At 41.8% G+C, this 27,746-nt stretch overlaps 1 protein-coding gene and 1 long non-coding RNA gene across 2 annotated transcripts in view; one reads left to right on the top strand and one right to left on the bottom strand.

Annotated features, from left to right (window-relative positions):
• The window catches only part of LOC138964209 (uncharacterized), a 33,968-nt gene extending 30,381 nt beyond the window's left edge, over positions 1-3,587 (top strand). Inside the window, exon 2 of the long non-coding RNA XR_011455043.1 lies at positions 2,945-3,587. This is a non-coding gene — a long non-coding RNA (uncharacterized lncRNA). The remainder of the gene's footprint in view (positions 1-2,944) is intronic.
• Positions 3,537-26,007, bottom strand: LOC138964208 (mannan-binding lectin serine protease 1-like). The gene is made up of 18 exons (XM_070336105.1): positions 25,593-26,007; positions 23,527-23,701; positions 22,739-22,914; positions 22,154-22,272; positions 21,597-21,699; positions 17,353-17,553; positions 15,525-15,716; positions 13,800-13,985; positions 13,136-13,214; positions 10,153-10,324; positions 9,560-9,675; positions 9,166-9,353; positions 8,167-8,300; positions 7,526-7,667; positions 6,824-6,939; positions 5,896-6,096; positions 5,176-5,367; positions 3,537-4,880 (listed from the first exon to the last, which is right to left on the bottom strand). Exons 1-18 carry the CDS (start codon positions 25,693-25,695, stop codon positions 4,593-4,595), a joined length of 2,883 nt encoding a protein of 960 aa, XP_070192206.1. The 5' UTR covers positions 25,696-26,007; the 3' UTR covers positions 3,537-4,592.
• Between the last annotated feature and the right edge of the window lie 1,739 nt (positions 26,008-27,746).

Raw genomic sequence — 27,746 nt, 5'->3', positions numbered from 1 at the left:
GTCATATATTGTACTACGTTGCAAGCCCCTGGAGCAATTTTTTTATTAGTGCTTTTGTGAACAAGAAACAATTGACAAGTGGCTCTTTCTCTTCCCCCCCCCCCCCCCCCCCCTTCCCCGTCGCGATATAACCTTGAACGGTTGAAAACGACGTTAAACACCAAATAAAGAAAGAAAGAAAGTTTCTCTTCATGCAAGAACAAATGACACACAAGTGGTCTCAGACAGAATGCAAAACCACTCATTTACTAGCTTGTGAGTCTAAGTGTTGGTTCTCTTGTTATATTTTGTCGGTTTGCTTTGAGGGAAGTACTGGTGCATTGCATGTACATGTCATAATATAATGTGCGATTAAAACATTCTTTTTAAACTGTGTAAATCATAGAGTGTCATTGTTTGCTTTAAGCATAACCATAAAAGTGCGCCAGAGCGCTATTGAGGAGATCTGAGAAACAAAGGGAAATAGTTTGTTTCTTTGTTCATTTCAATGCCTCCTGTTCTACTGGGTGCCAGGAGGCTGGTACCGGCCATTACTCACTTATTGGTGATACAGAAGTCTATATTTAAATGCTTACTTCCATTTGTTGTTTTTATCTTGTTTGCTATGTTTACCAGAGCATGTGATGGTCTTCTAAAATGCAATGAGCCGCAGATTACTTGTACACAAAGTGCTTGAAGTAGTGTGTGCTTAAGAGTATTGTACACTGAGCACAAAAAGTTGAGGATATTTTTTCAGTGGTATAGCCCAGATGTTAAACAGCAGTTTTTTGGTCAGAAATATACTTGTATTTGAAGATCAGTCTTTCTTCTGCTCAAAAATGTGTTTCTGGAATCTGGGTATGACGTCACTGGTTAAGGTCATATATTGTACTACGTTGCAAGCCCCTGGAGCAATTTTTTTATTAGTGCTTTTGTGAACAAGAAACAATTAACAAGTGGCTCTATCCCCTGTCCCCCCTTTCCCCGTCGCGATATAACCTTGAACGGTTGAAAACGACGTTAAACACCAAATAAAGAAAAAAATGACGTCACTGGTCCGTGACCACGCCTACCCTCAAAAATGGCGTTTTCTGACGGCATGATTCACTTTCAACCGGCCAAACAGTGACTTAAACTGAATGATATTTTACATTTTTTACATCCGAAAGTTTATTTGGTGTCTTACCTAAAAGTTCATATACATTTCGTTCAAATCCGTCGCAATGTCAGGGTGATCTAGCGTGTAAAAGAGAGCGACCACTGGAACATATACAGATGAGGGTCTTTGTCATCGTTCTGTGAAATTTGGAGAGGCTGCTATTGGTAGTTTTAGATTTATTGCATATCAACTGCAGCTACCCAGCAAAAACACCATAAAAACCATGGATTTTTTGCCATTTTTGACTCACATGCGAAGCAAAAGTGAGTCTATGTACTCACCCGAGTCGTCCGTCCGGAAAACTTTAACGTTGGATATTTCTTGGACACTATTCAGTCTATCAGTACCAAATTTGGCAAGATGGTGTATGATGACAAGGCCCCCAAAAACATACATAGCATCTTGACCTTGCTTCAAGGTCAAGGTCGCAGGGGCCATAAATGTTGCCTAAAAAACAGCTATTTTTCACATTTTTCCCATTTTCTCTGAAGTTTTTGAGATTCAATACCTCACCTATATATGATATATAGGGCAAAGTAAACCCCATCTTTTGATACCAGTTTGGTTTACCTTGCTTCAAGGTCAAGGTCACAGGAGCTCTTCAAAGTTGGATTGTATACATATTTTGAAGTGACCTTGACCCTGAACTATGGAAGATAACTGTTTCAAACTTAAAAATTATGTGGGGCACATGTTATGCTTTCATCATGAGACCCATTTGGTCACATATGATCAAGGTCAAGGTCACTTTGACCCTTATGTTTGTTTGTTTGTTTGTTTATTTGTTGCTTAACGTCCAGCCGACTACGCAGAGCCATATCAGGGCGGTGCTGCTTTGACATTTAACGTGCGACACACACAAGACAGAAGTCGCAGCACAGGCTTCATGTCTCACCCAGTCACATTATTCTGACACCGGACCAACCAGTCCTAGCACTAACCCCATAATGCCAGACGCCAGGCGGAGCAGCCACTAGATTGCCAATTTTAAAGTCTTAGGTATGACCCGGCCGGGGTTCGAACCCACGACCTCCCGATCACGGGGCGGACGCCTTACCACTAGGCCAACCGTGCCGGTTTGACCCTTATGAAATGTGACCAAAATAAGGTAGTGAACCACTAAAAGTGACCATATCTCATGGTAGAAAGAGCCAATAAGCACCATTGTACTTCCTATGTCTTGAATTAACAGCTTTGTGTTGCATGACCTTGGATGACCTTGACTCCCGCAGTGGGGCACTGCGGTTATGAAATTAAAGGCCCCTCCTGTTTTTGGAACCGCAGGAGCTTTCTAGTTTGCTGTTAGGTAGATTTTTGGTTCCTCTTTCCTGTCATGCTCTCTTTTTCTTCATGAATTCTTTTCTTTTTTCTGCCTTCTTGCTCATTCACCTGTATTTTTTCCAAAAATCTCTTCTCTTGCCGCTTGTCTCGCGATTCATGTATAGTTTAATCTGTTAGTGTTCTGATGTAAGTCCAGCAGTAGATAGGTTAAGCCTATTTTAACATACTGGAAACTGGTAATCTTCCAGTAGGTATTAATTTAGTTTTACTAAAGCCTGCTGGGACACAAGTAATGGGTTAGTGCATTTGTAAACAGGAATCGCTTGACAAGTGGCCCCCTTCATCCCCCCCTTCCTCGTCCTGATATGGCTCTGCGTAGTCGGCTGGACGTTAAGCAACAAATAAACAAACAAACAAACCTTGACCTTGGGTATTTTGGTAGGAAAAATGTGTAAAGCAATTCTTAGTGTATGATGTCATTGCTAGGTTTAGTTATTTGACCTTGACCCTCATGTAAAGGTCAAGGTCAAGCATGTGAGTCGTATGGGCTTTGCCCTTCTTGTTCAGGATTGTAGTCGCTCTCCTTTACACGCTGGATCAGCCTGACCGCGGCGGATTTGAAAGAAATTTGTATGACTTGTTAGGTAAGACAACAAATAAACTTTTTGGTGTAAAAAATGCAAAATATCATTCAGTTTAAGTCACTGTTTCGATGGTTGAAAGTGAATCATGCCGTCAAAAAACGCCATTTTTGAGGGTAGGCGTGGTCACGGACCAGTGACGTCATACCCAAATATTGCTCAGATTCCAGAAACACATTTTTGAGCAGAAGAAAGACTGATCGTCAAATACACGTATATTTCTGACCAAAAAACTGCTGTTTAACATCTGGGGTATACCACTGAAAAAATATCCTGAACTTTTTGCGCTCAGTGTATCTGTCTGTTGCCATGTATGATACATTTACTTGAGAATTGTGCCTTATATACATTTTCATTATCATTTCAGACTGTGTGTGTGTGTGTTGTTTTTAACATTGATCCTTTTTATCTGTTGCAAGCCATTATCTTTTGAACTGCATTTTAGAAACTGTAATGAAAAATGCTGAATGCTGAAGTTTGGTGTCAAAATTGTTTATTGCCAAATCAATAAAGTTGACTTACTTTCATACCATATTTGTTCAATTTCATGTACAAAATATGTGACGGAGAAGAAAAACGTCTGTACAGTATGATAACTAAAAAAAGTTTGAGCAAATGGGGGGGGGGGGGGGGTACATTATGTTCAGATCAATTGAATGCACATCAGTCTACACTGAAAATGTCAATGAGCAAACGAGACATTATCAGGAGATGTATCAATGCTGGGATACTGACCAGTCAACAAAGATGACTGAAAACAGAAATTGTTGTACATGTACTTTGAAACACTTTTAACTGCAGTTAGGATTTCATAATTATGTACATGTTCTGCACTACAAATACATTTCTTGTAAATACCAGTGTTGTGCAATCTGGGCACTTAACTGCATTAAACTTTAAAGTTCTTCTTTCTTATCAGATGCTTTCAGTATAAAAGCCAGAAGATTCTCAGTACATATAACTGCCCGATGCATATGGGTCTGTACACGTTGAGAGTGTTTCTTGAGAGAAGCACTACCGCCAGCTGTATTATGCATGCTGCTGCCATAATGATTATGAAAACACGTTCTTTTCATAACACACTCATCAAGAAATCTTGCAACCTCTTTGGAGTCAGCTGCCATTGAAGTTGACTGTTACATCTTGTGACCACTGGCTTCGGTAAGATAAACTTTCGATGCGGTACTCACATTGGGAAACAGAGACCTAGTACAGTAGTAATCAAATGTTGAACATTCTTGAACATTCTTGTTTCTCTGCTCTTCGTTCATGTCGCATAAGTTCGGGATTTAAGTTCAGCTCAAAAGAATCCCCTCAGAGGGTATAGCCCACCGCATTGACCTGATATCCCTCAGAGTGTCTATAAAATTGACAAGTCTGGCAGCGAAACAAAATTCAGATGTGGATAGAGCAGTGAATGCTGGGACGGGGCGGTATGAGAGCACACCGGGACACGGAACAAGAGTCGGTACAGGCAAAAAAAAACAAAAAAAGATTTGTCTCTGTGGTGGTGAGTAGTGGAGTTTACGGGATTAGGAACCGTTGTTGGTAGACTCCATGATCCAGTCGTAGAAGCGTGAAACGTGGGTATAGTACCCGTACTGATTCTCCCTGTCGCACCCCACACCCCAAGACACGATCCCAACCAGCACGAATCTTCCAGAATATTCCATGATGTAGGGCCCACCACTGTCACCGGCGCAGGCGTCGCCCCTCATGCTGCGAGAATACCCAGCGCACATCATGCCCTCTGTGAAACTGGCGTTCACCGCCACTGCCCTCTCTGCGCACAGGTCGCGAGGTACATAGGGTAGCTTCACCTATATAAAAAGAAAAAGTCCAGTGACGAAACATTTTAAAATGGAAATGAGGGAGAAGAAAAAGAAGTGGCTTGCAGAAAATACAGCTGTAACTGCAATAGGATGCGATTCCAACGAGAGGACAACTGTTGTCAGCCTGTGCTGTGAATAATCAGCAATAATGAACACTTATGAATCTCCCCTTCTCGCCAGAGCTCACGGCGATGTCAGCAGCAAACACATGGACGCGCTCGCACACACACAACACATACACGCACAAACAACAGACAAACAACAGCATTTCCAACCAACTTACCTCGTTCAAGTAAAGGGGCGCCCTTCCTTCCTCGTAAAGACTGCCACAGCCAGTGACGATGCCCAGCCTGCCCCCTCTCAGCAGCTCATCCACAAAGACAGAACGCTCCAGGCAGATGGGCATGATGTCTTCTGACAGCAGCACTGGCTCGTCCAGCTCAAAGAGGGCCAGGTCGTTGTTGAAACTGTGGCCCTGAAAACGACAATTCATTGTGATGTAAAGGTGTACCTGCACACACAAGTATCTAGGCTAGTAAAGTTTTATGAGGACAGAGTTTTTTTTAAAGGCAAACATCCGTCTCCAGGAGACCAAGCTTTCTTATTAGTAGAAGCCCACAGAGATAAATTTAGCGTCGCCAGCACAAGAAACTACAGCTACTTGCTGCAGGCCAATGTGGGTCTTTAAGCCTTAAATGGTCATGCAATGTGTTCATGGTCTGCTCGTAAGGCCGTTAGGTTGGTTGGCTCCTTCACGTGCAGAAGCACATGGATTAGTTAAATAAAATGACACTTGACAGATTTAATATTGCGCTTGAAGTTGTTAAGGGCATCCATGTGAAATCTTTGAAGGCGGTTTGTCGAACATACAAAATGCAGTCTATTAATAACAGTTTCATGCCCTTACGGTAAAGTCATTATAGTCATGAGATGTGGGGTGAACCCTGGCTCTAATGCCTATTTATAGATTGTAGGTTACTCAAAAGGTGTACCCCACTCTTACGTCAAAATTGGGATGCAGAATGTAAGACTTGAGTCTGCGCAGGATCCCGCCTTCCCCCTTGCAGTTGCGGGTGGCGAGGTAGAGCTCGATGTGCCTTTCATGGAAGGGGTACTGGTAGATGTCCTCAAACTGGTACACGCAGTGAGCAGCCGTCACCAGCCAGCGCTCGTTCAACAGAGATCCGCCACAAAACGCTGAGTTCTGTGAAGAAAAACAGTTTCTTTGAAATAGAAAAACGGAAATTGGATTAGACCGAAGAAGAACTTGATTGATTCACTTTCCTCGTCATTTTGCTTGAGACGTTTAAAATAACACGGCAATAAACTGACACGGCAATAAACAACCAGCAACTAGCTAAGGGTGATGTGAAGCTTAGAAAACAAAAAGAAAAGGAAAATGCCTTCACTTTAGGAACAGCATAGTGCTCTGATGCCCGCCCATTGTACGAAATCGTCCATTTTTGGGTGCTGATTCATCCACCATTCACCTAAAGTAACGTGCACGAATCAGAGGAGGTTAATTTGTTTGTTTGTTTGCTTAACGCCCAGCCGACCACGAAGGGCCATATCAGGGCGGTGCTGCTTTGACATATAACGTGCGACACACACAAGACAGAAGTCGCAGCACAGGGTTCATGTCTCACCCAGTCACATTTTTCTGACACCGGACCAACCAGTCCTAGCACTAACCCCATAATGCCAGACGCCAGGCGGAGCAGCCACTAGATTGCCAATTTTAAAGTCTTAGGTACGACCCGGCTGGGGTTCGAACCCACGACCTCCCGATCACGGGGCGGACGCCTTACCACTAGGCCAACCGTGCCGGTAGGAGGTTAATGCAGTAGCAGTGCATCATGTTACTGTATCACAACGGATACATTAACTTAGGCAGGCATCAGACATTTTTGCAATAATACAATTGTACTGACGTGAATAGTCTCTCTAATGATGACACTCCAAGGAGCGGAACCTTCTGGGGCCTCTCGTCCGCTGGAGATGCGGTAACTGCGACCTTCAAACGCGTTCACCTTGGGCCTGCCGCATTCTAGAAGACGCACAGAATACAACTAGTTAAACGTACTTTACAGCAGCAGAAAACACCACCAACAATATTTTAGTTCTGTTCATACTTAAAAAAAACTAAAAAAACAAGGACGCAGATTTTACCATGAGCTAATAGCTTAAAACAGAACGTAAAATGATAGACAGACTATCTAATTTTTAGAAAATTATACAGAAAATAATGCCTTCAAAGAGCAATGTTTACAGTGGTAGTCTACCTGCGATGCGATGCCCGTCCTATGAGAGGATATCTCCCAAGAAAGGATACTTTCTGTTGCCCCTTTGTCTAGTATCTTGACCACCTGCAATGTTTGGACAGTTTTGGTTGGTCCCAAGGGCATCCTAGCTCTCATCGCAGGTACCCCTGCATTTCCAGTCCGACAATTTCTTTTTTTAAGCTTGCCATGCACATCATGTGGGGCTTTTAATTTCAATATCTACACATTTCATTCAAATATTTGTTATCCTAACGATGGACATAACAATTATCATGTACAACACCTCCTTGAAGTTAATCTGTTATATAGACATGTGTGTATGCTGTTGAAATATGTCTCTTATATCCTCACCTCTTCCATGGCCCACGGTCTGCACGTGCAGGTAGGCGGAGACCTTGGCAAAACAGCCGTCACTGTCACGTGCAGCACACGTGTATTCTCCCGCGTCTGTCTCCACCACGCTGCTCACCATCAGGTAGTTGTTCACCAGCATCTAAAAGGATTGCATACAAAGTGAAGAACGGATGGATGCATAAATGTAGAGAATTTCTTTTCGAACACATGAAGTGGCCAGCCCCAGACATAATGTTCGTGCAATGCAGTGCGGCCGAAGGACTAGTTGCTGGGTGCATTGTAGCCTACATTACCATCTGTCTGTCTACCCTACTACCTACTTTCCTAGTTCTCAGTCTAAGCAAATCTGTTCTTTTCAACATATTCATATATAAATATATCAGTATATCTATCTATCCATCCATCTTTCCATCTAGGTATCTATATTTCTGTCTGTCCGTCTGTCTCTCTGTCTTTCACTCTCGTTCTCTGTCTCTCTCTCTCTCTCTGTCTGTCTGTCTGTCTGTCTGTCTCTCTCTCTGTCTCTCTCTCTCTCTCTCTCTCTCTCTCTCTCTCTCCGTCTCTCTCTCTCTCTACATGTAGAACAGTGAAAGAGGGCAAAAGAATATACTGTGAACTATAGTTTCATTGCTACCTACCCGTTTTCTTTGCCCCTGCCTGACCATGTCCCCGTCCTTCCTCCACATGGTGACGCCAGCTTCCGGTACCAGACACTGGAACAGCGCCGTCTCCCCTTCCTGTACAGTCATGTTCTGTGGGGCTCTCTCCACGGCTACAATACATACAACACACCTAGTAAACAGTGCTATCCACACACAATACCACCGCAGTAGTTTCTGCAACAAGTTACAACACGTACATGTTATCCGTCTTCCGCTACAATTCATACATATTGTCCATCTTTTGCTAAAAGACCACGTCAACAAAGTTGTGCATCTTAACAATTGGCTCAACATACACAAATTACTGAACATTTCGACCTAAAGGTCTTCTTCGGGGGGGAAAAACCTTCACAAGAACACGAGGGAGCCAAAAAAAGAAGAAATGTCAATGTTTGGAAGGTGTTGAACGGTGATACCCATGATGAGAGACCAACTGCATGGGGCTCAGCTTGCGTGTTCCTGTGTAGCAGGTGTCCTTTCGTGACAGGTCTACTTTGGTAAAGTTATACTAGACCAATGGGCAAAAAATAAGTCTTTTCACTTGGGGCTAGGTATGCTCTGATCAGAGATGTCTTACAATGCATGTACCTTTTTGTTCTCTTTCATCGCCGTTTGCAAACTGGTCGGCCTCTCTCTCTCTCTCTCTCTCTCTCTCTCTCTCTCTCTCTCTCTCTCTCTCTCTCTCTCTCTCGGAAGGAAGGAAGGAAGGAAGAAAGGAAGGAAGGAAGACAGAAAGGAAGGTCTCTCTCTCTCGATCTCTCTCTCTCTCTCTCTCTCTCTCTCTCTCTCTCTCTCTCTCTCTCTCTCTCTCTCTCTCTCTCTCTCTCTCTCTCCTTGACAGCCAGTCACTCCCTCTCCTTGCCATCCATTTACTTCTTCTCGTTTTTACTAAAAGCGGCAAGTTACATTATTTCGCAATTTGATTTTCCAGGATTTACATGGCTATCAGTGCCACACTGACTATGCTCGACTCACCCAGTGAGCACGGCTCCTTGATGGTGAGCCAGATGGAGCGCTCGATGAGGTCGGAAGAGGTGAGCGCCATACAGGTGTAGCGACCTTCATGCTGTTCCTCCACCTCCGTGATGTACACCACACCCCCCGGGTGCACCTCCACCCCCGCCCGTCTGTCGGACTCCGTCAGAATGCGGTCACGGTACAGCCTAGATAGAATATTAATGTCCTACAGGCACAATGTTACGCCTCTTAAGGACTAGCCTAAAGGATATGATAAAAAAAAGTAGACTCCACTCCGAAAGTGCAGGACCAGGCAAACCGCCCTGCCACGGTACAGCCTGCAAGTTACAAGGTATGATTTCGGAGGTTCTGTCTCTTTACATTTAGGATAAGAAGAAAAGTGTCGACCAACCACATGACATCAGCTTTGGGGTCGCTGACTGCACACTCCAAGAGAACGCTGGAGTCAATGCTGACACTGATGTTACCCGGCATCTTGGTGAACACAAGTCCCGCTTCCTCACCTGACTGATATATCATCAGCAGCATCAGCAGCATCATCATCATCATTAACATCATCACCATTATCATCATCAAAAATATGAAACAGAACAACGATATACCGGCGAAAGAAAAAAAAATACAACAATCTTCTCAAACAGTGTCCTAAACTCAAGGAAACCTTTCAAACTTTGCGCACTAAGAGAACTGTGGCAGTGTCTTCAAATTCAATTAAAGTCATGGTGAACAAAAATAGTTTTGCTTGGAAATTCGATGAATTTTGTTTCTGTATTTTCTTGTTTGGGGGACATAACTTCCTGACAGACTGTTGACGGAGAGAGTGAACTTGGCACGCCAGACAATGATCTTGAATGTTATCCAAAACACAACGGAATAAATAGATGAACGAATCCACAAAATTAAATGAGTTCACTCACAGCGTTATCCAAAACACAACGGAATAAATAGATGAACGAATCCACAAAATTAAATGAGTTCACTCACAGCAATGTGTTCTTCACAGCGAGGTCCTCTGAAGCCCGGCCTGCAGTCACACACGATGCCGTCACCCTGCATGTTCTGACGACACATGCCGTCATTTTCACACGTCACTGTCTCACACGTCACTTCCTCTTCCTCGCACTGTTCCCCCGTGAAACCCTCGTTGCACACGCATCTGTCGTAGAGGCGACGTTTAAAGGCACAGTCTTTCTCGCATAAGCAATTTTTTTACCATCTCAAATCTGCCCGAGTTCAAGTTTCACATGGGATGAGGCCATCTCTCTCTACTTGGACACATGGTCAACGTCGATATCATGCCTAATTTCTGGTCAGAATAAAAGTTTGTTGACGAATTAATTTTATAAAGAAAAAAAGTCACAAAAAGTCCGTTCAGAATTTAAGTTATAACAAATGCAAATTTGCGCAGAGAGCAACCAGGCTGTTGATTTTTGGTCAGTGTCCATATGGAGGGATGTTCTCATCCCATGTAAAACTCGGCCAGATCTGAGACAATGAGCCAGACTGTTTTCACGGGACGGACTGTGCATTTAATAAGCATCATGCTTTACAGTGTGCGGCACGTCCTTTATTCATCATAATCTGTCGAATACTAGCTTATGCGTGTATTGCACCACACACACACACACACACACACACACACACACACACACACACACACACACACACACACACACACACACACGTACAGCGATACGTATTTTTTCTTTATTATTATTTATTATTATGGTGAGCTTATATAGCGCGAACCACAATTAACTGTGCTCTCCGCGCTTTACATATTAATTTCTGCCGTGTGAAATGGAATTTTTTTAGACAGACAGACAGACAAACAAACATTTTTTACACACAATATATAACGCATTCACATCGACCAGCAAACCTCAAGCCTGTTAGGCGAGCATTCACCTTTCGCGGCCTTTATTCCAAGTCACACGGGTATTTGATGGACATTTTTATTTATGCCTACACAATTTTGCCAGGAAAGACCCTTTTGTCAATCGTGGGATCTTTAACGTGCACACCCCAATATAGTGTACACGAAGGGACCTCGGTTTTTCGTCTCATCCGAAAGACTAGCACTTGAACCCACCATCTAGGTTAGGAAAGGGGGGAGAAAATAGCGGCCTGACCAAGGGTCGAACACGCAACCTCTCGATTCCGAGCGCAAGTGCGTTACCACTCGGCCACCCAGTGGTGCTACAGTCTGTGTACTATAGCACTCATAAAACAAGTCGCGTAAGGCGAAATTACTACATTTAGTCAAGCTGTGGAACTCACAGAATGAAACTGAACGCACTGCATTTTTTCACAATGACCGTAGTCCGCCGCTTGTGCAAAACGGAGTGAAACTGACGAGCCTGTTCAGCGCGGTTGTGGTTTCGCTGTGCTGCATAGCACGCTTTTCTGTACCTCTCTTCGTTTTAACTTTCTGAGCGTGTTTTTAATCCAAACATATCATATCTATATGTTTTTGGAATCAGAACCGACAAGGAATAAGATGAAATTGTTTTTAAATCGATTTCGGAAATTTGATTTTGATAATAATTTTTATATTTTTAATTTTCAGACCTTTTTTTTAATCTGAATATAACATATTTATATGTTTTTGGAATCAGAAAATGATGAAGAATAAGATGAACGTAAATTTGGATCGTTTTATAAAAAAATAATTTTAATTACAATTTTCAGATTTTTAATGACCAAAGTCATTAATTAATTTTTAAGCCACCAAGCTGAAATGCAATACCGAAGTCCGGCCTTTGTCGAAGATTGCTTTGCCAAAATTTCAATCAATTTGATTGAAAAATGAGGGTGTGACAGTGCCGCCTCAACTTTTACAAAAAGCCGGATATGACGTCATCAAAGACATTTATCGAAAAAAAGAAAAAAACGTCCGGGGATATCATACCCAGGAACTCTCATGTCAAATTTCATAAAGATCGGTCCAGTAGTTTACTCTGAATCGCTCTACACACACACACACACACACACACACACACACCACGACCCTCGTCTCGATTCCCCCTCGATGTTAAAACATTTAGTCAAAACTTGACTAAATGTAACAAGTCGCGTAAGGCGAAAATACAATATTTAGTCAAGTAGCTGTCGAACTCACAGAATGAAACTGAACGCAATGCAACGCAGCAAGACCGTATACTCGTGGTTCACCGCTCACGGCATAGGCAGTGAAATTGACAAGAAGAGCGGGGTAGTGGTTACGCTATGCTGCATAGCACGCTTTTCTGTACCTCTCTTCGTTTTAACTTTCTGAGCGTGTTTTTAATCCAAACATATCATATCTATATATTTTTGGAATCAGGAACCGACAAGGAATAAGATGAAAGTGTTTTTAAATTGATTTCGAAAAAAAAATTTTGATAATAATTTTTATATATTTAATTTTCAGAGCTTGTTTTTAATCCGAATATAACATATTTATATGTTTTTGGAATCAGCAAATGATGGAGAATAAGATAAACGTAAATTTGGATCGTTTTATAAATTTTTATTTTTTTTTACAATTTTCAAATTTTTAATGACCAAAGTCATTAATTAATTTTTAAGCCACCAAGCTGAAATGCAATACCGAACCCCGGGCTTCGTCGAAGAGTACTTGACCAAAATTTCAACCAATTTGGTTGAAAAATGAGGGCGTGACAGTGCCGCCTCAACTTTCACGAAAAGCCGGATATGACGTCATCAAAGACATTTATCAAAAAAATGAAAAAAACGTTCGGGGATTTCATACCCAGGAACTCTCATGTCAAATTTCATAAAGATCGGCCCAGTAGTTTAGTCTGAATCGCTCTACACACACACACACACACACACACACACACACACACGCACATACACCACGACCCTCGTTTCGATTCCCCCTCGATGTTAAAATATTTAGTCAAAACTTGACTAAATATAAAAAGAGAAGTACAATTATTATTGCTTTGCGTTAGGTATATACCTCCATACAAAAGCGCCCTCCCTAAGAGCCTCCCTTGCACATGATCCCCCGTTCTGACACGGCTCGCTGCATCCTGCCTCTGAAATAAACGTAGGAAGTATGCTTGCAAAAGAGGTGGGGGGGGGAGGGGGGATTCCCGCATATAAATACCTTCCAAGGTTCCGACTTATCTGAACAAATGAGAAGGAGTCTTAAAAATGGAAATCAATCTACAGGTTTTATGACGAGAAAATCTGATAAAATAAGGTTTGAAGTCTTGAAAGGAATCCATATGTTCTTGACCGAAACACTTGTTTAAACATTTGGGCCACACCCTGAACAATATCCTTTACTTTTTGTGGTCTTTCGTCGTCGTCGTCGTCGTGGAAAGTGAGTGTATCAACGTAAAGTGTAATACTTTTGCATGCGTGTTCGTCCTTGTCAATGAATGAGAAGAAAGACAGTTCGCCAAACAGTATGCACATTTTTGCATGGAACTGAAACTCAGGACTTATCATGATTAAGGTTACTCAAGGATACAACCAATTGGTTCCATGAGATCCTGTCTTACAGCTAGGTACCTTGTTCATTTACTAAACAAAGGTATAATTAGACTAAAGCAGTAAAGGGGAACATGAGGAAGATGGAACTGAGAAAAGAAAGTCCGAAATAAATGCCAACTCACTTTTATCCACGGGAGCGACGAAGAACGTGCCATGGTAACCACCCGCATTGATGGAGATGTCCGATTTGAAAATGACTTTAACCTCTTCTCCTTGCAAGGTCACCACTCCAGTTTTTGGCCCGGTGCCACACAAGACAACACGCTCTTGTGTCGAAGAACTGGTACCATTTTCATCAAGCCTGCCAACTGTATTAGAATCAGCATCAGAATGTTAAAGAGCAGCTCTGGGAGGGGATGCCGGTACAGTTCTTTGTCTCAGCAGAGACTGCAGCGTACATTACAGTCTGTGGTCTCAGTTAGAGTCAGTCACGGCATACGAAGTCATGTGATTTCTTCTTTCATCTGGCAATGAAATCTAGTACTGGCATTAGATGGCCGTACGGTTTTATTGTGCACAGAACAGCCTGGGATTTTCAAGTGACCGAGTCGTTGCAAATCTCAAACTTGCGCAGTGAATCCTTCGGTTTCAACTGACTTGTTAAAAATGTGTCAAATGCAACATTAAAATATGCTTCTTTTAGGCCTCCGTAAAGCTGTGTTCTTACGGCTAACAGTTTGCCAGTCTTGTTCCTAGTTACTTTACTGCATTGAACTTACTTTGAAGGAAACAGTCATGAGGTCAGTGCAGTTTAAAGGCACAGTAAGCATCCCGTAAACCATCACAGATACTGTCAGACTTTTACACACAGTTCAAAGACCCTTTCGTTTAAACATTCACCGCTTGAGAACATCCTAGGTGCCCTCCATAAAGAGCGAGCAATTTTCAAAGAATTTATTTTTGCGTGGTTTATCTTACCCCTGAGCCAACGTGAACCCGTGTGATCCAGTTTCCCTTTTTCACAATGTAGTCGTCAGTTAGTAATTTGAATGCGACTCGATGTGAGCTTATCTGCAATAGTACGTTATTATGTACCTCTGACTATGCACGAAACAATTAAACGGCTGTGGTTCACAAGAACTCTAGCGATGGCTTTTGACTGTTCAGAGGAACTGGATATAGGCATAAACCGTCGTCTGCTACGAGAACCACGACCTTTCGTGACCCTGCTTCCGGGCTTTTCTTTTTTCAAACTTTCAAAACTTCGAATTGTACTGATCTTGTCTTGATGAAAAAAGAATTCTTTTATGATTTAAGAATGTTTGTGTAACAAGCTGTCAATTTATTATTTAGATTTTAAAAGTTGGGTCTAGCGCCAAAACACACCACGGTCCGATTGTCTGAGAGACGTCTGAGCGAACGACGAAGAAGAAGAAGAAAAAGTCTGAGAGACAATCCGCAAAATTAATTCTTTAAAAATTGCTCGTTCTTTACGTAGGGCACCTAGGATGTTCCTGTTTGGTGAGCGTTCAAATGGAAGGGTGTTTGTACTGTGTGTAAAGGCCTGACAGTATCTGTGATGGTTTACGGGAGGCTTACTGTGCCTTTAAACTAAACCAGTAACCCTTGATTCAGACACCGCTAAGTGATCGCGATCTGCTAGTATCATATCCGCTAACAAAATAATTAAGATATGGTTTATCCTCTCAGCTAACATAATATTTATGAAAATTAAAGCATGTTTCAGCATTCCAACTAACATGATAATTAAGATGGGTTTTTTATCATCTCCGTTAACATGGTAATTTAAGATTGTGTTTTTTTAAATCTCAGCTAACATTATCATTACCATTAATTTCATCATGGCAGCTAACATGATAATACTAATCTATGTTCCTGGTGCCTACCAGCAATCAGCGTCAAGGCATCGTACGAGCATTTCTCTCCGTCCTCCACGTCAAAGAAGGAAAACTCCAAGACAAACGAGCTGATGACGTCATTACGCAGCACTGTGACGCAATGCTTGTCGTGCGGGTAGCGGTGTGGGTAATCCGGACTGGAGATGTTACCCTGCTGTGACGTCAGCTCCTCGTAGCAGTCTGCAGAGAGAAAATGTTTCAGCGTTGAATTTCAACTGATACAGGGAAAGAAAAAGGCGGGATGTTATCCTTGAATATAGTGTTTGGGGAATACTTTGAAAAGAATATGATCAAACCACGCACCTAATTAGACACTGCTGCTGTCGAGGACGTTCACTCTCATTTTCATCGAGAATGCTTAGCTGAATTTAACATGAAATTTAGGCTGCACACTACAACTAAAAGGAGAGCAAAGGGGAAGGGAGAAGGTAGGGGGTGGGGTTGTCATCCCTGAACATATTTTCATTGAAGCGTACGTATGATTGAAGCCGGCGTAGAATCAAAACAATGTTCCTAATTGGCACTATTAAGCACGTGGAATCTTAATTTCATTGCGATCGCTTGTTACAAAGAATGCAATTATGATTGCATGTGGACTTTGACAAATGAGTCTTGCACGCGAGGGGCGGTCTTTGCCTTGCAAAACACGATGAATTAGGCAGGTTAAAATGACTCGTACACGTTAAACAAAACAATCCTTTGCCTCCCTAAACTACGTAGTTGCTATGTGTCTGAGGTGTGTATTCTATATCCACTTGATTAATTTACCAGCCCGCGCGAATAAAGTTTTTCGCAGGTACGGATATGCCTCATTTAACCAAAAAGAGTCCGATTTGACATGGATCTTTTCATTTTCAAAACGGATTACTTATCCTCAATAAGAAAATCTAAATTGTGAGCAAAACAAACAAGTCGCGTTAGGCGAAATTACAACATTTAGTCAAGCTGTCGAACTAACAGAATGAAACTGAACTCACTGCATTTTTACAGCAAGAGCGTATACTCGTAGCATCCTCAGTCCACCGCTCGATGCAAAGGCAGTGAAATTGACAAGAAGAGCGAGGTAGTAGTTGCGCTGAGAAGGATAGCACGCTTTTCTTTATCTCTATTCTTTTTAACTTTCTGAGCCTGTTTTTAATCCAAACATATCACATCTATATGTTTTTGGAATCAGGAACCCACAAGGAATAAGATGAAATTGGTTTTAAATCGATTTCGGAAATTTTATTTTAATAATAATTTTTATATTTTTAATTTTCAGAGCTTGTTTTTAATCCGAAAATAACATATTTATATGTTTTTGGAATCCGAAAATGATAAAGAATAAGATAAACGTAAATTTGGATCGTTTTATAAATTTTTATTTTTTTTTACAATTTTCAGATTTTTAATGACCAAAGTCATTAATTAATTTTTAAGCCACCAAGCTGAAATGCATTACCGAAGTCCGCGCTTCGTCGAAGATTACTTGACCAAAATTTCAACCAATTTGGTTGAAAAATGAGGGCGTGACAGTGCCGCCTCAACTTTTACGAAAAGCCGGATATGACGTCATCAAAGACATTTATCAAAAAAAATGAAAAAAACATATGGGGATTTCATACCCAGGAACTCTCATGTCAAATTTCATAAAGATCGGTCTAGTAGTTTAGTCTGAATCGCTCTACACACACACACACACACACACACACACACGCACAGACAGACAGACACACATACACCACGACCCTCGTCTCGATTCCCCCCTCGATGTTAAAATATTTAGTCAAAACTTGACTAAATATAAAAACTGCGTTCAGTTCTCAGTTTTTCTTACCCTCATCTCCTTCAAAGAGAGGCGCGGGAGTAGTAGCAGGAGTTGTCGGTGTTGTCGGTGGCGATATGAACCGGTAGGCGGCGCTGAAACCCGTCATTTCCACAGAGTCGTCTGCTACGAACTTGATGAGCACGGACGGGTTTGCGGACAAAATGTATGGAGGTAGTTCTTGACCGCAGTACTTTCCAACCTGCTCTGAATCTAGAAAGGGAAGTAAGTAAAAAATCTATTGGTCACTCGCTCCACAAAACAAAACACAATCAGTGAGACTATCAAAGGAAAAGTTCGCTGGTGGAGAGTTCAATGGTGCGTTCAGCCGCTCTAGCGTCCGACCTCGTCACACCACCCCCTCGAAAAATAAACTTCAAAACTAAATGTCAATAAAATCTCTCTCTCTCTCTCTCTCTCTCTCTCTCTCTCTCTCTCTCTCTCTCTCTCTCTCTCTCTCTCTCTCTCTCTCTCTCTCTCTCTCTCTCTCTCTCTCTCTCTCTCTCTCTCTCTCTCTCTCTCTCTCTCTCTCTCTCTCTCTCTTTCTCTCTCTCTCTCTCTCTCTCAGTCTCTCTCTCTCTTATCAGTCACTGACATTTTTGAAACAACGTAAGGAAAAGGCTCCTAATATGGACCGGCTCCTAAGGCCTAAAAAAAAAAAAATAGGTGTGGTTACGGTAACCCGACCTACCCTATTTTTAGGGGCCGATCCTATAACTTTTTATTACATTTGTCAAAAAAAAAAAAAAAAAAAGACCGAGTGCATTTAACGCAATGAAAGCGAAAGCGCCCGAGTCGCACACTTATTTCCCTGTCAAGTAGGTTTAATTTGTACACATTAGAAAAAAAAGTTAAAATAAAAAAAAAAGTGATTGCCTACCTACCTACCCTATTTTTTTTGGCTATGTTACCTTAACCACACCTTTTTTTTTGTGTGCCTAATATGGACCACCTTCTGTTCTGACAAACTAACGGCGCTAGAGCACTCAAAACAATTCCATTCGCTTTATTCACCCTCTCTGGATAAGTTGCACATGTCAAAACAGTTGCAGAAACACAAACCTCAAAATCGTTTGGCTTTTTCGCTTTTTACATTTAGTCAAGTTTTGACTAAATGTTTTAACGTAGAGGGGGGAATCGAGACGAGGGTCGTGGTGTATGTGCGTGTGTGTGTGTGTGTGTCTGTCTGTCTGTGTGTGTGTGTGTGTGTGTGTAGAGCGATTCAGACTAAACTACTGGACCGATCTTTATGAAATTTGACATGAGAGTTCCTGGGTATGAAATCCCCGAACGTGTTTTTCATTTTTTTGATAAATGTCTTTGATGACGTCATATCCGGCTTTTCGTGAAAGTTGAGGCGGCACTGTCACGCCCTCATTTTTCAACCAAATTGGTTGAAATTTTGGTCGGGTAATGTTCGACGAAGCCCGGACTTCGGTATTGCATTTCAGCGTGGTGGCTTAAAAATTAATTAATGACTTTGGTCATTAAAAATCTGAAAATTGTAAAAAAAATATGTTTTTTATAAAACGATCCAAATTTACGTTTATCTTATTCTCCATCATTTGCTGATTCCAAAAACATATAAATATGTTATATTTGGATTAAAAACAAGCTCTGAAAATTAAATATATAAAAATTATTATCAAAATTAAATTTTCCAAATCAATTTAAAAACACTTTCATCTTATTCCTTGTCGGTTCCTGATTCCAAAAACATATAGATATGATATGTTTGGATTAAAAACACGCTCAGAAAGTTAAAACGAAGAGAGGTACAGAAAAGCGTGCTATCCTTCCCAACGCAACTACTACCCCGCTCTTCTTGTCAATTTCACTGCCTATGCCGTGAGCGGTGGACTGACGATGATACGAGTATACGGTCTTGCTGCGTTGCATTGCGTTCAGTTTCATTCTGTGAGTTCGACAGCTACTTGACTAAATGTTGTATTTTCGCCTTACGCGACTTGTTTACATTTAGTCAAGTTTTGACTAAATGTTTTAACGTAGAGGGGGGAATCGAGACGAGGGTCGTGGTGTATGTGCGTGTGTGTGTGTGTGTGTCTGTCTGTCTGTGTGTGTGTGTGTAGAGCGATTCAGACTAAACTACTAGACCGATCTTTATGAAATTTGACATGAGAGTTCCTGGGTATGAAATCCCCGAACGTGTTTTTCCTTTTTTTGATAAATGTCTTTGATGACGTCATATCCGGCTTTTCGTGAAAGTTGAGGCGGCACTGTCACGCCCTCATTTTTCAACCAAATTGGTTGAAATTTTGGTCAGGTAATGTTCGACGAAGCCCGGACTTCGGTATTGCATTTCAGCGTGGTGGCTTAAAAATTAATTAATGACTTTGGTCATTAAAAATCTGAAAATTGTAAAAAAAAAATAAAAATTTATAAAACGATCCAAATTTACGTTTATCTTATTCTCCATCATTTGCTGATTCCAAAAACATATAAATATGTTATATTCGGATTAAAAACAAGCTCTGAAAATTAAATATATAAAAATTATTATCAAAATTAAATTTTGCAAATCAATTTAAAAACACTTTCATCTTATTCCTTGTCGGTTCCTGATTCCAAAAACATATAGATATGATATGTTTGGATTAAAAACACGCTCAAAAAGTTAAAACGAAGAGAGGTACAGAAAAGCGTGCTATCCTTCCCAGCGCAACTACTACCCCACTCTTCTTGTCAATTTCACTGCCTATGCCGTGAGCAGTGGACTGACGATGCTACGAGTATACGGTCTTGCTGCGTTGCATTGCGTTCAGTTTCATTCTGTGAGTTCGACAGCTACTTGACTAAATGTTGTATTTTCGCCTTACGCGACTTGTTTTTTTTACTTTTGGCAGCGTTCACTCTAAATGTGCCGCATAGAACGGACTCGTTTCTGTCCACAACCAAAGCTTTCATAACACAAAAATGGCTATATATGACAGCTAAGACAGTATGTGTTACATTTTAACAGTGTGTACCCCGAGTTTCTACTGCAAACAAAAAATAATAGCAAAACCTCAAAGTATGTGTGAGTCCCTTAATATGGACCACCTTCAACAAATCGGAGAAAATAAAAACTAAAGGCAATTTTAATTAATTCATTAAGAAGCTTGCTGAAAATAACCTATAACTAGCCCTAGAGATTTCAAAAAAATATGACAAATAGTCTTTTTTATGTGGAAGTTGATAATTTCATTTATTTTCACGCTGTTTTTGATAAGCTTCTTCAGTTTCCTGGTGTGCTTCAAATAATGCTCTCATCAACCCGAAACAGCTAAATCGTGTACAGTACATTGGGGTGTGCACGTTAAAGATCCCACGATTGACAAAAGGGTCTTTCCTGGCAAAATTGTATAGGCATAGATAAAAAATGTCCACCAAAATACCCGTGTGACTTGGAATAATAGGCCGTGAAAAGTAGGATATGCGCCGAAATGGCTGCGATCTGCTGGTCGATGTGAATGCGTGATGTATTGTGTAAAAAATTCCATCTCACACGGCATAAATAGATCCCTGCGCCTTGAGTCCGAGTCTGGAGATACGCGCGCGATACAAGACTTCATATATAAATCTAAAGCATATTTGAATTAATCTGACTTGCACACTAAGTTGTATCATGTTATTTTGAAGTATAGGGGGCTTTATACAGTGATTCGTGAAGGCCGCTTCACTGGTCCATATTGGGCGCCCAGGCTCCTAATATGGACCATTTGTGATTTTTTCTGTATTTAATTTTTGCTGACGGTCTATCAAAGCTATTTCACTCTAATTAGGCCTAACTGTTAAACTAAGAGAGAAGGACTACCAACCACAAAATGAAACTTCTTCGCAAGAAAACAAGCTAGTTATCAGCAATAAACAAAAAGTGGTCCATATTAGGGGCCCTTCCCCTACACTTTATTTTATTTCAATGAGCCCGGCCTGCCCGGCCGCACCAACGCCTGAACGCACAACCGACAGAAACAGCCTAGACTGACGGCATGACTGCCACGACGACCTACCCCAAAGAAACGAAGTGATTATTATCACTTATGGAATTCAAAACGATAAGATAGAGAGAGAGAAAGAGTGAGAGATAGATAGAGAGAGAGAGAGAGAGAGAGAGAGAGAGTGTGTGTGTGTGTGTGTGTGTGTGTGTGTGTGTACGCACGGCTGTGTGCTTGCATCAAGTTACTGTCAGTGACCGCACTGCGTCAGTCTGTGCACGCGTGGTTGTGTATAAGTGTGCGTGCGCTTGCTTTCCAAACCTGAACTGTTTCCATCGTATACAGTGACGTAGTCGTAGGTACAGGGGTAGGACTCCACATCGAAGGTGCCGAATTCCACCTCGATCTTGTGTCCCTCTGGGGCCTGTGTGCAGAGCATTGATGCTGTACTCCAAAGGCAAGCCATATTATTGTATATATATATATATATATGTCACACGCTTTCGGACATTAATATTGATGTGTGTTTTGTGTGTGTGTGTGTTTTAAAACAATTTTATTTGAGGAGGGTTTGAGCGGGGATGATACTGAAGCATTTCCTCATCCAATACCGGACATTGCACAGACAAAAAGGATTTAAAAAAACCACCATCAAAATAACACATCAACGTTGCCTCTTTCAACGTGCCTCTTAAACTCGTGCAGAACTATCTCTCTTGTCTTCATTTGTCTGCCTGTTTGTCCGTACGTCTGTCCGTCCAACCGTCAGTATCTCTTACTCTCTCTCTCTCTCTCTCTCTCTCTCTCTCTCTCTCTCTCTCTCTCTCTCTCTCTCTCTCTTCACAATCTGAAGAGAATGTAATAGTCCGCAGTATTACCTGAATAAGATAGTTGCAGACGACAGATGGCGGGTATCTCGACGGGTACATTGGAGACGACATGTCCCCAACCTCGTCTGTCAGTGTCACATTGCACCCAGTCAAGGGAGGCGGACTCTCTATTTCAGTCAGAAATCAACTATCATTGTCATTCAGTTACACACGTTTGAAATGGAAAAGTATCTAATACAGTTAATCAACAGCGAAAGAGAGAGAGAGAGAGAAGAGAGAGAGAGAGAGAGAGAGAGAGCGAGAGAGAGAGAGAGAGAGAGAGAGAGAGAGAGAGAGAGAGAGAGAGAGAGAGAGAGAGAGAGAGAGAGAGAGAGAGAGACGAAATGACTGAATGGCATATAATTTTCAAAGTCAAATGTGTAGCTTTCTAATGTTGGTACAGGAAGTATGCAGAAAATGAGTACTAGAGAACGAGCTTGTTGTGACGCAGGCTTTATTTCCGAAAACACAGTAAAAGTGCGAGAATAGCTAGTAACATTATTGTTGTCCTCTGCCCAGGGTGGTCAGATTTGCAAAGTGTATTTTGATTTGTAGAACTCATTTCTAATATTGTTTTTGTGTGTGTTCATTTACCTGGTAGAATCTCAGCGTAGCGCATGCGGAAACCCACGTCTCCATTGGATACGTCACTGTGGAAACGCACGTGAAGTACGTCATGCTGGGAGATGATACTGACAGGTTGTTTGCCGCAGAATCTGTGAATATCATTTTCTTCATCGTCACCGTCACGAATTTCCACCTTGTCCCATCTGAAATTTCAGGTAAGTCAAGTTAAACAAACGACACATTGAAAGTTAGTGAGCAGACAAAATGTCTGTCATGTTGAAATGACGTTGTCACTCTAGGCAGAGGATGCATTTTAACATTTTTTAAATCTATTGCATTCATACAGCGGCAAAAGAAGTAAACCGCAATATTTAAACTCAGCGTAATTATGCTATAACATGAAGGCATGAGAAAGGTAACAAGAAAATGGAGAGTAGCAGAAGACAGCCTGCACGAGTAATCACGTTCGTATCAAGCGTGCCCTGCTTTTAACTTCATGGGTTCATGTATTTGTTCGTTGTTTTGGAACACAAAAAGAGCATGTTTCTTCATTCAAGTAAATTATTTAGAATTTCTGGAATTGTTTATGATATTTATCATAGCTTATTGATTCGTAGATAAATGACATGCCTGATGTCTAACCGCAGAGAAATAACATATTTAGTATTTCAACAATTTACTCTTTCTCGTGACGATTTGATGCACTGATTTAGAGCGCTTACGTCCCTTTGTTTCTCAGATCTTAAAAAAAAGCTATGCATCATTTCATTAATATTTCTTGCACAGCTCAAAAACATGAACATGTACCTACTCACAGGCACTCTTCCTGAGACTCTAGGAAGAAGAACTCTGAGGTCAGGTTGATCCTGGCACCCGGGGTATCCGCCCTGATGGTCCAGTGACAGTCTGTCTCGGGTGGATACACTTCAGGGAACCCAGGGCTGTCGAAGTACCCGCTACCGGCTACGAGGTATCCCCCACAATGATCAACTGTGACAGGAAGGTGGAAGACTGACGTGAACGGTTATTTGGATCCAGTGTGGCTTATACAGAGAAGAACAAACGTTGCCGGGCTGCGGCCTCGAAACAGGTACAGAATAATCTGTATGTACGTATGTGTGTGGAGGGAGCGAGGTTGTGTGTGTGTGTGTGTGTGTGTGTGTGTGTGTGTGTGTGTGTGTGTGTGTGTGTGTGTGTGTGTGTGTGTGTGTTTCAGTGTGTGTGTGTGTGTCAGTGTGTGTGTGTGTGTGTGTGTGTGTGTGCTTGCTGTAAAAAAAAACTATGACGAAAGTTAGTCAGAAAAACATCTTAATTATAAGTTGCAGATCATATACCTGTGACTGAGTTGGTATATATATATTCTTTTGAAAAGTCGTGTATAATAATAATAATAATAATGGAAACTTATAGAGCGCTTACCTAGAAGCTCTAAGCGCTTTACAATGACATTGCTATACACATGTACAAAACCAAAATACAGCATTAATACACAAAAAGAACAGGAGTACAAAAGCAAATTCATCGTTTAAATCCATGCAGTCGCAAACAAACACACGCGTGCGCACGCACATACGCGTGCGCATACACACACACATACTATGACCACACACATTCACAGATACACACAGACACACAGACACACGTTCACACACACACACACACACACACGCACACAAACACACACACACGCATACAGACAGGCGCACACACATACATACAACACATACACATGCACTCACACATGAATACTAATATACCTACACAATCTGCATACATGGCGTACACACAAAAAAGCCGCAGATATAATCACAAAACCAAGCTCGTGCTTATGCACATCCATTTATCTGACTAGATAAACCGATTTGTAGTTTGCACAAGGAAAAGAGAAAAAAGTAGCAGCACACGATTTCCAGATCACTGGCTGCTGCAGGGGTCACCAGACAGTTGCACTGAGAATACGATGGTACAGTCAGTGTCACGTGTGTATCCAGACCGCGGTGCATGAATGACTGAGATGACTCAAAAACGAACTATTTCATGAAACGAAGTAGTGACACACCTGAAAAAAACTCTGAAAACCACCCGCTGGGTGGGTAAAAGTAATCATGCAACGAAGTGACCAAATTTTCCTACAGACTGATGCAACGAGTTTCTTTTCAAGTCATGTTACCATATGAGTGAATATTTTATTTCTCACCAACGACATGATATAACTGTTTGACTCTATAATTATGGCCATCATGCAAACAAGAGACTAAACTTTTTGTATTATGTGATTGCAATATACGAATACTCATGCCGTTCTCTGCCACGGAGAGCACCACACCCGACTCAGTCACTGGTAATTTAATTATGTTTGGCAATGCCGCCACAGACTGCACAGTGATCAAACTTATCTGTTTTGGCTTAGTGGCCTCAGCTGAGCTGATGTACTGCGGATATTTATACTGCCAGGGGAGCGAGCGCGGCAGTGATACGTAGTTCATAAGTTGCAAGCCAAAAATCCACACAAAAACATACAAACAGGCACAAGACTCGCCGCACTTCCTTGGACAATGTTAGCTTCCCGCACTCGGAGATATATTTTAGGGTACACTGGCACTGGGAGAAGGGAGAGTTTCTCAGTACAATTTCTGATGTTACTCTTGAAAACAATCTGAGACAAACTCGGTCGCAAGTTCAGTGCAGTAAGAAGAACCCGAACACTAAGCTGCCAGTACAAGCGAGTTATTCTGTCAGTTTTGTCTTCATTGATTCGTTCATCACTCGACAGAACACTGAGTTAGAGAAAAACTGCTAGTAACAGACACACATGTAACACATGGAAGCAACAGTCAGACTGACACACACACACAATTACGTGACAGGCGGCTAAACTTACCTGTAGCAGAAAGCTGAAAAGAGTGAGTTTCCCTCCACAGAAACAAAACACAAGACGCGAAGAAGCACAACACTTGCTGCGGGGCGAAGAGACGATGCTCCATGTTGTTTCCAGAAATCCCACACTCTAACGATATAAGCCATGTGCAGCGTATATTACCGGAACTAAACAATTCCAGACACTTCCCTCAGAACAAGTGGCGGCCCACTTGAGTGCGTTTGTATACATGTATACACTCGCACTTGGCATCACTAGGCCTACACAGAGAGCTTGGGGCGTCGGAGTGCTGTCGATTCTCTCTTTCTCTCTTGCTCTCATGTATCTCTCTCTCTGGCTCTACTGGTATCTCTCTCTCCCTCTCCCTCCTCTCTGTCTCTCCCCTATCTGTCTGTCTGTCTGTCTGGCTTTGTCGCTGTCTGTCTCTCTGTCTGTCTGTAGTTATTTTGCTGTCCATTATTCAGTATGATTTTTCATCTCAGCCTCTCTCTGCCCTTGTGCCTGTCAGTGACGGTCTATTGTTCGTGTTACGACAGTCTGTCTTAGGTTGCTAAGCCTTAGATTAGCAGGGACTAGCCGTGTTGTAAGACAGGACCATGCAATTTATTTGAAGCTAATATGCCACCATCCCTGGGTAAAACCTTTTAGTTCGAGCTCGAGTTCTCTCTCTTTGACTAGAACTTTTTCCAACGGAACAAAAACCTCGCAAATTTCAGAACTAAAACGATCTTTAAAGATACTTTTAGTTCTTTGTAAACCATATTGTAAACCAGCACCAGAAATACCCAGGCTTTTTACATGGGATAAAAGCATGTTTCCATTTGGACACATCCATATAGCAGCAGCCTGGCTGCTTTCTGTGCAGAGATGATTTTGTGTCCGGAATTAACTTCGTAATCGATACCTATGTCAGTTTTCAAAATTGATTAAGCAGGACTTATCAGTTTCCACAAGCTGTTGATGATATTGGATCATTTGTACACAGACTGGACAGATCTTGCGGTTTACACTCAGATGATCCGCGTTTATACAGGAGCGAAGCAATTCTAAAACAACGACCCAAGTCGTTTTGTACGGGAACATTTATACGCAGAACTTTGTGAGAGATGGTACAGTGTCACTCCCCTGTTATGACCCATAATAAAAGACTTCCTTCATTTGAAGACCTTGTTTTTCCACGTCTTTCTGTTCATAACGTCTAGGTAGTAATTTACCGTTCAATCTTAATAAGGCTCTATTCTTTTTAAGACCTGACTGTCCTAGATTGTCATGAGGTCTTCTTCTTCTTGTCGTTCGCTGTTATTGTCGACATTTCATTTTGCGTTTTTGCGTGGATCTGTGGTTGGTTAAGGTGCGCCTGTTGGCCCAGATCCTCCGACTTCAGCCCTTAGGTTTCTTTTGGGGTTACCCCGCCCTTAGTTCCTGGCTCAAAAACCTAACCCTGGGAACACATGGGGGATTTCTTACCGGGGGTCCCACCCCGGGGCTCTTACCCGCATGGTGTAACCGTCATCGGACACGTAGGGCATTTATAGGGTAGTCAGTGCCATCTGCCAACCCACCCCGTCCTGGTAGAGACACCGCTAGTTGGTCCGGGACTGCTTATTCTATATTCGCAGCTGGCCCCCATATCTGGGGGCCGTTCCCCTATCCGCCACCTGGGGACCCGCCGGGTTGAGGATAGTCGCCCCCCTACTGAATTGGAAGTAGTCTGTTCCCGGGTGAGGTCTTAAAGGCGGAGTGTGTGTGTGTGTGTGTGTGTGTGTGTGTGTGTGTGTGTGTGTGTGTGTGTGTGTGTGTTCCAAATGTACCCACAGGCAGTGTGCAACTGAAACTAGGCTGAGCGTTAAATATTGGTATTAATGCACAACAAGTCAGTTTGGCAGTCCCACTTTTGGTTACATATTTAAGATGGGGGGGTTAGGAGCCAAGAACACCGTGGCACTACACTGTCTAGAAAAACTCAATTCACATTCCAGTATCGTTATAAATCAAGCAGTAACTGATTAGAATTAAATAAACTGCTCACATTTCAGAATCAAGAATTAAGAATCCAATTAAGAAAGATAGGTTTCTGGAACGTTCAGTCATATTATAGACATAATATCAAAAGTACATTTTTTCGTTCTGCATATACTTATACGTTCAAATAAACTT

The sequence above is a fragment of the Littorina saxatilis genome, linkage group LG4, assembly GCF_037325665.1.
Source record: "Littorina saxatilis isolate snail1 linkage group LG4, US_GU_Lsax_2.0, whole genome shotgun sequence".
NCBI lineage: Eukaryota > Metazoa > Mollusca > Gastropoda > Littorinimorpha > Littorinidae > Littorina > Littorina saxatilis.
This window is presented reverse-complemented; position numbering and strand designations above follow the sequence as displayed.